At 40.7% G+C, this 11,395-nt stretch overlaps 1 protein-coding gene and 1 non-coding gene across 2 annotated transcripts; one reads left to right on the top strand and one right to left on the bottom strand.

Moving 5' to 3' along the window:
• Positions 1-1,798, bottom strand: LOC112749830 (protein CDI). Its single transcript, XM_025798245.2, has 2 exons — positions 1,412-1,798; positions 1-1,149 (listed from the first exon to the last, which is right to left on the bottom strand). Exon 2 carries the CDS (start codon positions 1,120-1,122, stop codon positions 352-354), a length of 771 nt encoding a protein of 256 aa, XP_025654030.1. The 5' UTR covers positions 1,123-1,149; positions 1,412-1,798; the 3' UTR covers positions 1-351.
• A 9,489-nt stretch (positions 1,799-11,287) lies between these two features.
• Positions 11,288-11,395, top strand: LOC112753934 (small nucleolar RNA R71). Its single transcript, XR_003178294.1, has one exon. It is a non-coding gene; the product is annotated as a small nucleolar RNA R71 (small nucleolar RNA).

Below are 11,395 nucleotides of genomic sequence, written 5' to 3'. Positions count from 1 at the left end.
TACGACTAATAATAGTGAAGGCTTCATTAAAATACTCATTACATAGTGAATCAGTAGTGATACTTATATCTCTAAAAGAGCCATCAAAGGTCATCATCATCAAACAAATAAAAAATTGAAATACCCCATGAAAAGCATTTACTCTGAAATGCCAACTTAAATGTAATGTAATACAATAAAGAATACTTAACTACAAGACAACATATTATGGACTAGCAGTGGTTATACTCCTACTCTCTTAAGATTTTTGCATAAAGGAATTTGACATAAAAGAATAATACACAAGCGACAACTGAATCTTAACAAATGACATATGCATTCTATTATACCATCAGCAAGGTTCAACCAAATCTAATTGGTATTCTCTTTCTTGGCTTCCTTGAGGTACTCTTCCATTTCATTCAGCCATAGATCAGCAAATTCACAATGCTTCCATGCTTCAAACCATGGCCCTCCACGAGTGTAATGGATTGCCTTTGGCTTAGTGGTTGCATCATTCTCAACAACCTTGTTATGCCCTTCAAGAAAGTTCCAAACAAATGGGATTGAACCAATTTCATCATCCTCAAGCCACTGAAACCTGTGAAGGTAAGCACCAGTCTGTGAATTAACAGTTTCAGGAGTTAGAACACTGTTCTTGGGATGGCCACAATTGTATAACACCATTGAAGACCAATTCTTCCTTGGATACACAGTTTGCACTGCCCCATCCATCTTTGTGGTCTCTTTTGGAGCATAATCATGCTGAACACACATGATGGCATACTTATCCTGAATCAAGTCCCTTAATTCCTTAATATCTGTTAAGTAGAGGAAATCACAATCCACAAACATGGCCCAACCTTGATAATTGGCCAAACAAGGAGTCAAGAATCTTGAAAAGGAGAACTCTGTGCTCTCAAATTGGCCTCTCTCACGCCAATACAAGCCACTCTTTCTCAGATCTGATTGCTTAATTGGGATGATCTCAACGGGGATTGAAGACCTTTTCAAGATTGAGTGGCGGCATACCTGATAGGCAATGTCTTCTTTTGGATCATACCCTACAAAGATCTTGAAGGGCTTCTCCTTCTCATCAGAAGCACCATTTGCTGGGTGAATCTTGCCATTACTCAAACTCATGTCTCACCAAATGATCAATGGATTTCCCTGTCCACACCGCAACACAATTTAATCACAATCAAAACATCAAACACATGGGCTGCACAGAAGAACAGAGAACAAAAACAAATCCAAAATCCAACATTTTTTAAAACCCAATTGCTATAATAATGTCAAGTAAGCTAGTCAATTACCCAGCATTCCCTCATATCATTACAAATCCTTATTTAAAAAAATATCCAAACTTGAATGCAGCATGAGAAAAAGGGAAATCAAATCAAATCCGAAATGAAATGGAAAGAGAGAGTACCAGGAGGTAGCAGACAAGTGTTGTTGGACTCGGATGGAGAAATGGGTCTTGAGGAATCGGTTGTTTGAATGGGAAGAGAGTCAAAGATCGAGCGTTAGAGCGAGGATTAAGCAGGGACGCACATGAACACCGACAGGGTTGGGGTGCTAATATATAGAGAAAGGAAGAACGAGAGGAAAAGAAGGGAGCAAGATTCCAACTTGATAAGAGAAAGAGACGCAATTTTGTGCGTTGGATTGAGATGACGCGTGTTGATGCCAGAGCTGCATAACACGTTAATTAGTGATTACTGTGGAATTAGATTCACCCAATTCAGCGATCCCAAATCCACTGATTTGCCGCCACCTCTGTTCTTTCTTTTGCTTCCTAAGTTAGCAACCTAAATCTAGGGATTCAAATCAATGGATTACATTATTTGTGTAATTTCTTTTCTTCACCTGCATTGCTAGTAATTTGTTGAGTAAATATCTATAGTCGTACTTGAGATTCACGCAAATAACCAATATAATCTTTAAGATTTCGACTTTTTTATTGTAGTCCTTTAGATAGAGCTTCGAGAACTTAAAGTGGTTCCTGAGCATATTTTTGGTGATGAGTCATCACCGGAGCGCTAACATGGACTCGGTTTATCACGCTGGGCTAATTTCTAATTTGTACCCACGTTGGTCCCTCCTATTATATGTAACCCTAAATCCCCAAATTTTCATACACTTCATCTCTTTTTGTTCATCTCTTCTTCTTCTTTTTCATACACTTCTTCCTGTTCATACACTTCTATCTGGGCCGCTACTTATGTCGATAATGGGTGGTGGTAGCACTGCAGGTGGAAGCTCTATTCGTTCCCCATCTAGCTAGAACTGGACGAGAATGCAAATAAAGAGTAGAAGATTGGATCCCGCCAGAATGGTGCGGCTGTGGCTGCCGGCCGGTTCTCAGATGGTCTGGCACATATTTGAATCCGAACAAACCATTTTATGGCTGTCCCAATTATAATGTGGGTTAGAATAATTACTTGTGTTGTTATGATTGTCCTCCCCTCACTGTTCTTCTGTTGTTCCTCTCTGAATTTTGATCGCTTCTTGGTTACAGACAAGTGGGAAGAGATGGTACGGGCTTTTTGTGTGGATAGATTCTGTGAATGAGGAACAGGTTGATAAGTCAGAATCTTGTGGTGATGATTATGAAGTGAAGATGAACTTTGATTGGAGGCTTCAGAGGTTGGAGGAGGATGTCTGTATCCAAAAAGTGATTACCCAGTTGTTAGTGTTAGCTGTGTTTGTATTGATAGTGTTGTTGGTGATCCTGTATTGTAAATGATGAATGAGTTGGTGGTTTAGGGTTCCCTGTTAGCAACAGATATAAAAAAACTGCTTGTTGATGGAATGAAAATGCTGTTAACTATGAAACTATTGTTATTTATGTTTGTGCATGAAATGAACCGTAATCAGTAAAGGCCGAATAAGGCAAGAAAAGTGATTGGTAAACCACAAAGCATAGTGTATTAAGATAAATTCCATTGTTTATCAAAAAACAACAAAAGACAAAGACAAAAGGCAGCCAAGGAACATGAATACTGCTATCTGTAGTTTCATCAAAAGAAAGGCATCTCAAAAAGGCCTTTGGATCACAATTCACCATCTAGTCATTGTACGATGGAAAAGACTAATTACACAAAACAGAAACTCCTAAGTAGATTTATCTAAAGTCTTCAGTTCTTCTTTTTTGGTGGCTTAAATCCTGGCGTTGGGATGAACTTCATCAAGTTAGCAAACTTTGTAGCTATTGCTGAAGATGCACCCTGCAAGGGGTTCACTGTTGGTGAGGTTGGCGGCAGAGAGGATCTTCTTCTTGGTGACAGCTTCGAAGGTCTTTTCAGTCCAGGATCCTATAAGAGAAAAAGTTGACATTAAGTATAATTGATCAACGGAAATAATAAAAGCCTAAATATGTAAAATTTTAGTTACCTTTTTGACTCCTCTTGCTCAGAAGCAATAGGCTAAGTTATCTCGATCTCCACGGGATTTCTTTCCACATCTGCTTGGCCACAATCGTCTTGGGGCTGCTCAACATGCTGCTCAGGCGCAAGATGTCCTTCATCCTTTTTCTTCTTCTCAGCCACCTCGGCGGCAGCATCATCATCCCTCTTCTTTTTGCAGCCTCTCTTCGTATGCTCCTTTTCACCATAGAAACTGCATGTAAAGGTCCCCAGCTATCTTTTAGGTGCACACCGTCTCCAGTGTTGCCCAACAATTTTGGGTCAACTTTAGGCTTCTTAGTTCCAAAACCACTCTTCTCATCCACATCCATCCTCCTCTTCATCTTTAATTTTCCAGGTTTTGTCTTGATTTTAGGGGCATGTGGCCTGTTACAGTCCTCTGCTTGCTCCCATAGTGGTTGCCCCGGAATTGGATTAATGTGGTAGTTATAAGTTTCCTTGTATGATTCCATGGTCAACCATCTGTGACAGAAGTCCTCTGACTGCTTATTCACACGAGAGAGGGTAGCACAAGCGTGCACACACAGAATACCTGCAAGTGCCAAACAGTGACATGAACCATGATAATTGTTATGGTTGAAGTAACTACTATGCATAAAGACAATTGTTATACACAAGCAACTTATCCGTTAGCATCCAAAATTGGCAGGTGCACAATCTTTTTCCTATGTCCACAACATGGTTAGTTGGATGTCCATGCATCTCAAATTTTTCGTATTCGTTATCCCCAGTCCAAATAGGCTTCCAATGCTTGGATTCTTTCCTAACCTTTTCCAGCCTGCTCTTTATAACCGGTGTTAGCTTCCCAGTGTGATTTTTCAGTTTTACCTTATTCTTCGCTATGGTGTGCATAACAAACATCCTTATTTCCTCCAGCAATGTTATGATGGGTTTGACTCATGCATCCTTGATCTTAGAATTGAACACCTCGCGCGTGTTGTTACAGATGCTATCCAACTTTGGTTTATGACTGAATAAGCTTCTGGTCCAAACATCCATCGGCCACTTCTCTAAATATGCCCAAGCATCCTCATTTAACCTTTTGATCTTGTCCATTCCATCCCTAAATTCTTGGTAAGTTGTTGCCCTTGCACATTTCCACAAAAGTCCCCGTAGCTGTAAGTCCTTCCAATTCTTATTGAAATTTTTTCATAAATGCCAGACGCAAAAACGGTGATGCATGTCAGGCATCACCTCTTTCACTGCTGATATCAATCCCTGTCAGATTCATGAAATATTATTGGTGCACGAAATTGTGATCTCAGGCAACGGCGCCAAAAACTCTGTACGCACGTCTTAATAAATCGTTTTTCATTCACAACTTCGATACAACTAACCAGCAAGTGCACTGGGTCGTCCAAGTAATAAACCTTACGTGAGTAAGGGTCGATCCCACGGAGATTATTGTTATGAAGCAAGCTATGGTCACCTTGTAAATCTCAGTCAGACGGATATAAAATAGTTATGGAGTTTTCGAAAATATATAATAATTAAACATAAAATAAAGATAGAAATACTTATGTATATCATTGGTGAGAATTTCAGATAAAGGTATAGAGATGCATTCGTCCATCTAAACTTCTGCTTTCTTGCTGTCTTCATCCAATCAGTCCTACTCCTTTCCATGGCTGGCTTTATGTAAGGACATCACCATTGTCAATGGCTACTTTTAATCCTCTCTGGAAAATGGTCCGATGCGCTGTCACTGCATGGCTAATCGTCTGGAGGCATCACCGTGGTCAATGGCTGCATCCTATCCTCTTGTGAAAATGGTCCAAATGCTCTGTCACAGCACGGCTAATCATCTGAGGTTCTCGATCATACTGGAATAGGATTCACCCTCCTTTTGCGTCTGTCACTACGCCCAGCACTCGCGAGTTTGAAGTTCATCACAGTCATTCAATCCCAGAATCCTACTCGGAATACCACAGACAAGGTTTAGACTTTTCGGATTCTCATGATTGCCGCCATCAATCTAGCTTATACCACGAAGATTCTGATTAAGAAATCCAAGAGATACTCATTCAATCTAAGGTGGAACGGAAGTGGTTGTCAAGCACGCGTTTGTGGGGGAATGATGATGATTGTCACGTTCATCACATTCAGGTTGAAGTGCGAATGAGTATCTTAGAAGCGGAATAAGTTGAATTGAATAGAAAAACAGTAGTACTTTGCATTAATCTTTGAGGAACAGCAGAGCTCCACACCTTAATCTATGGAATGCAGAAACTCTACCGTTGAAAATACATAAGTGAAAGGTTCAGGCATGGCCGAATGGCCAGCCCCCATGATCTAAGAACCAGACGTCCCAAGATGTCTAATACAATAGTAAAAAGTCCTATTTATAATAAACTAGCTACTAGGGTTTACAGAAGTAAGTAATTGATGCATAAATCCACTTCCGGGGCCCATTTGGTGTGTGCTTGGGCTGAGCTTGAATGTTACACGTGCAGAGGCTCTTTCTGGAGTTAAATGCCAGGTTGTAACGTATTTCTGGCGTTCAATTCTGGTTTGTGACATGTTTCTGGCGTTTAACTTCAGACAGCAGCGTAGAACTGGCGTTCAATGTCCTTTTACGTCGTCTAAACTCGGCCAAAGTATAAACTATTATATATTCCTGGAAAGCCCTGGATGTCTACTTTCCAACGCAATTGAAAGCGCGCCATTTTGAGTTCTGTAGCTCCAGAAAATTCACTTTGAGTGCAGGAAGGTCAGAATCCAACAGCATCAGCAGTCCTTCTTCAACCTCTAAATCTGATTTTTGCTGAAGTCCCTCAATTTCAGCCAGAAAATACCTGAAATCACAGAAAAACACACAAACTCATAGTAAAGTCCAGAAATGTGAATTTAACATAAAAACTAATGAAAACATCCCTAAAAGTAACTAGATTCTACTAAAAACATACTAAAAACAATGCCAAAAAGCGTATAAATTATCCGCTCATCACAACACCAAACTTAAATTGTTGCTTGTCCCCAAGCAACTGAAAATCAAATAGGATAAAAAGAAGAGAATATACTATAAATTCCAAACTATCAATGAAACATAGCTCCAATCAGATGAGCGGGACTTGTAGCTTTTTTGCCTCTTGAATAGTTTTGGCATCTCGCTTTATTCATTGAAGTTCAGAATGATTGGCATCTATAGGAACTCAGAGTTCAGATAATGTTATTGATTCTCCTAATTCATTATGATGATTCTTGAACACAGCTATTTTATGAGTCTTGGCCTTGGCCCTAAGCACTTTATTTTCCAGTATTACCACCGGATACATAAATGCCACAGACACATAATTGGGTGAACCTTTTCAGATTGTGACTCAGCTTTGCTAAAGTCCCCAATTAGAGGTGTCCAGGTTTCTTAAGCACACTCTTTTTTTGCTTTAGACCTTGACTTTAACCGCTCAGTCTCAAGTTTTCACTTGACACCTACACGCCACAAGCACATGGTTAGGGACAGCTTGGTTTAGCCGCTTAGGCCAGGATTTTATTCATTTAGGCCCTCCTATCCACTGATGCTCAAAGCCTTGGGATCCTTTTTATTTACCCTTGCCTTTTGGTTTTAAGGGTTATTGGATTTTTGCTCTTGCCTCTTGGTTTTAAGAGCTTTTGGCTTTTTCTGCTTGCTTTTTCTCTCTTTTTTTTGAGCTATTTTTTTTTCTGCAAGCTTTGTTCTTTGCTGCTTTTTCTTGCTTCAAGAATAATTTTTATGATTTTTCAGATTATCAAATAACATGTCTCCTTATCATCATTCTTTCAAGAGCCAACATATTTAACATTCTTAAACAACAACTTCAAAAGACATATGCACTGTTCAAGCATTCATTCAGAAAACAAGAAGCATTGTCACCACTTCAATATAATTAAACTAAGTTCAAGGATAAATTCGAAACTCATGTACTTCTTGTTCTTTTGAATTAAAACAGTTTTCATTTAAGAGAGGTGATGGATTCATAGGACATTCATAACTTTAAGACAAAGTTACTAAATACTAAGGATCATGTAATGAAGACACAAACATGGATAAGCACTTAACATAGAGAAAACGAAAAACAGAGAATGTAAGAACAAGGAGTGAGTCCACCTTAGTGATGGTGGCGTTTCCTTCTTGAGGAACCAATGATGTCCTTGAGCTCTTCTATGTCTCTTCCTTGTCTTTGTTGCTCCTCCCTCATTGCTTTTTGATCTTCTCTTATTTCATGAAGGATGATGGAGTGCTCTTGATGTTCCACCCTTAATTGTCCCATGTTGGAACTTAATTCTCCTAGGGAGGTGTTGATTTGCTCCCAATAGTTTTGTGGAGAAAAATGCATTTGAGGCATCTCCGGGATCTCATGGTGATGAGCTTCATGCGTCTCTTGAGATCCATGAATGGGCTCTCTTGCTTGCTCTATCCTTTTCTTAGTGATGGGCTTCTCTTCCTCAATGGGAATGTCTCCTTCTATGAAAGCTCCAGCTGAGTAACATAGATGGCAAATAAGATGAGGAAAAGCTAGCCTTGCCCCAGGAGAGGGCTTTTCGGCTATTTTGTAGAGTTCAAGGGAGATGACTTCATGAACTTCTACTTCTTCTCCAATCATGATGCTATGGATCATGATGGCCCGATCTACAGTAACTTCAGATCGGTTGCTAGTGGGGATGATGGAGCGTTGGATAAACTCTAACCATCCTCTAGCTACAGGCTTGAGGTCCAGTCTTCTTAGTTGAACCGGCTTGCCTTTGGAGTCAATCTTCCATTGAGCTCCTTCCACACATATGTCCATGAGGACTTGGTCCAACCTTTGATTAAAGTTGACCCTTCTAGTGTAGGGGCGTGCATCTCCTTGCATCATAGGCAAGTTAAACGCCAACCTTACATTTTTCGGACTAAAATCTAAGTATTTCCCCTGAACCATTGTAATATAATTCTTTGGGTTTGGGTTCTTACTTTGATCATGGTTCCTAGTGATCCATGCATTGGCATAGAACTCTTGAACCATTAGGATGCCGACTTGTTGGATGGAATTTGTTAGAACTTCCCAACCTCTTCTTTGGATTTCATGTCGGATCTCCGGATACTCATTCTTCTTGAGCTTGAAAGGGACCTCGGGGATCACCTTCTTCTTGGCCACAACATCATAGAAGTGGTCTTGATGAGCTTTGGAGATGAATCTTTCCATCTCCCATGACTCGGAGGTGGAAGCTTTTGTCTTCCCTTTCCCTTTTCTAGAGGATTCTCCGGTCTTGGGTGCCATCAATGGTAATGGAAAAATAAAAAGCTTATGCTTTTACCACACCAAACTTAGAATATTGCTCGCCCTTAAGCAAGAGAAGAAAGAGGAGATGAAGAAGAAGAAGAAGAAATGGAAGTGAGGGGGGAGGGGTGTATTCGGCCAAGAAGAGAAGAGAGGGTTGTGTTGTGTGAAAATGAGGAAGAATGGAAGGCTATATATAGGGAAGGGGGGGTAAGGTTCGGCCATATAGGGTGGGAAATTGATTTTGAAGGTAGGTGGAGTTTATGAGGTAGGTTTATGGGGAAGAGTGGATGGATGTGAGTGGTGAAGTGGTGATAGGGAAGAGAGATTGAGGTGATTGGTGAAGAGTTTTGGGGAAGAGTGTTTATGGGATTGTGTGAAAGAGGGGTGAGAAGAAGTGAGTGGAGGTAGGTGGGGATCCTGTGGGGTCCACAGATCCTGAGGTGTTCAAGGATTTACAACCTTGCACCAAATTAGGCATGCAAAATGCCCTTGCACACAACTCTGGGCGTTCAGCACCAGATTGGTGCTTGTTCTGGGCGTTGAACGCCCATTTGTTGCCCATTTCTGGCGTTGAACGCCAGAACCATGCTTGTTCTGGGCGTTCAGCGCCAGCTCTTCTCCAGGGTGTAATTCTGGCGTTCAAACGCCCAGATGCTACCCATTTTGGGCGTTCAGTGCCAGAACCATGCTCTGTTCTGGCGTTGAACGCCAGCCAGATGCTTCTTACTGGCGTTTAAACGCCAGTAAGGTCTTCCTTCAGGGTGTGATTTTTCTTCTGCTGTTTTTGATTCCGTTTTCAATTTTTATATTTATTTTGTGACTCCACATGATCATGAACCTAATAAAACATGAAAGAACAAGAAAAATAAAATTAGATAAATAAAAATTGGGTTGCCTCCCAACAAGCGCTTCTTTAATGTCAATAGCTTGACAGTGGGCTCTCATGGAGTCTCACAGATGTTCAGAGCATTGTTGAAACTTCCCAACACCAAACTTAGAGTTTGGATATGGGAGTTCAACACCAAACTTAGAGTTTGGTTGTGGCCTCCCAACACCAAACTTAGAGTTTGACTGTGGGGGCTCTGGTTGACTCTGTTTTGAGAGAAGCTTTTTATGCTTCCTCTCCATGTTTACATAAGGATAACCTTGAGTTGTAAACACAAGGGAGTCCCCATTCAATTGAAGGACTAATTCACCTCTGTCAACATCAATCACAGCTCTTGCTGTGGCTAGGAAGGGTCTTCCAAGGATAATGGATTCATCCTCATTCTTCCCAGTATCTAGGACTATGAAATCAGCAGGGATGTAAAGGCCTTCAACCTTTACTAACACGTCCTCTACTTGTCCATAAGCCTGTTTTTTTGAATTGTCTGCCATCTCTAATGAGATTTTAGCAGCTTGTACCCCATAGATTCCCAGTTTCTCTATTACAGAGAGGGGCATGAGGTTTATCCCTGACCCAAGGTCACATAGAGCCTTCTCAAAGGTCATGGTGCCTATGGTACAAGGTATTAAGAACTTTCCAGGATCTTGTTTCTTCTGAGGCAATGTCAGTTGATCCAGATCACTCAGTTCATTAGTGAACAAGGGAGGTTCATCTTCCCAAGTCTCAATACCAAATAATTTGGCATTCAGCTTCATGATTGCACCAAGAAACTTGGCAGTTTGCTCTTCAGTAACATCCTCATTATCTTCAGAAGAGGAATACTCATCAGAGCTCATGAATGGCATAAGGAGGTTCAATAGAATCTCTATGGTCTCTAGATGAGTCTCAGATTCCTTTGGTTCCTCAGAAGAAAACTCCTTATTGATCACTGGACGTCCCAGGAGGTCTTCCTCACTGGGATTCACGTCCTCAACCTCCCTTACAGGTTCGGCCATGGTGGTTATGTCAATGGCCTTGCACTCTCCTTTTGGATTTTCTTCTGTATTGCTTGGGAGAGTACTATGAGGGATTTCAGTGATCCTTTTACTCAACTGGCCCACTTGTGCTTCCAAATTTCTAATGGAGGACCTTGTTTCATTCATGAAACTCACAGTGGCCTTTGATAGATCAGAGACTAAATTTGCTAAATTAGAAGTATTTTGTTCAGAGTTCTCTGTTTGTTGCTGAGTGGATGATGGAAAAGGCTTGCTATTGCTAAACCTGTTTCTTCCACCATTATTAAAGCCTTGTTGAGGCTTTTGTTGATCCTTCCATGAGAAATTTGGATGATTTCTCCATGACGAGTTATATGTGTTTCCATAAGGTTCACCCATATAATTTACCTCTGCTATAGCAGGGTTTTCAAGATCATAAGCTTCTTCTTCAGAAGATGCCTCTTGAGTACTGTTGGATGCAGCTTGCATTCCATTCAGACTCTGAGAAATCATATTGACTTGCTGAGTCAATATTTTATTCTGAGCCAATATAGCATTCATAGTATCAATTTCAAGAACTCCCTTCTTCATAGGCGTCCCATTATTCACAGGATTCCTTTCAAAAGTGTACATGAACTGGTTATTAGCAACCATGTCAATGAGTTCTTGAGCTTCTGCAGGCATTTTCTTTAGGTGAATGGATCCACCTGCAGAAGTGTCCAATGACATCTTAGCTAATTCAGACAGACCATCATAGAATATATCTAGGATGGTCCATTCTGAAAGCATGTCAGAAGGACACTTTTTGGTCAGTCCTTTGTATCTCTCCCAAGCTTCATAGAGGGATTCACTTTCTTTCTGTCTGAAGGTCTGAACATCTACTCTAAGCTT

The sequence above is a fragment of the Arachis hypogaea genome, chromosome 15 (genome assembly GCF_003086295.3).
Source record: "Arachis hypogaea cultivar Tifrunner chromosome 15, arahy.Tifrunner.gnm2.J5K5, whole genome shotgun sequence".
Classification (NCBI taxonomy): domain Eukaryota; kingdom Viridiplantae; phylum Streptophyta; class Magnoliopsida; order Fabales; family Fabaceae; genus Arachis; species Arachis hypogaea.
This window is presented reverse-complemented; position numbering and strand designations above follow the sequence as displayed.

What these genes read in the sequence shown, in the direction of transcription:
- LOC112749830 (XM_025798245.2), bottom strand. Translation starts at nt 1,122, where the DNA reads ATGAGTTTGAGTAATGGCAAGATTCACCCAGCAAATGGTGCTTCTGAT.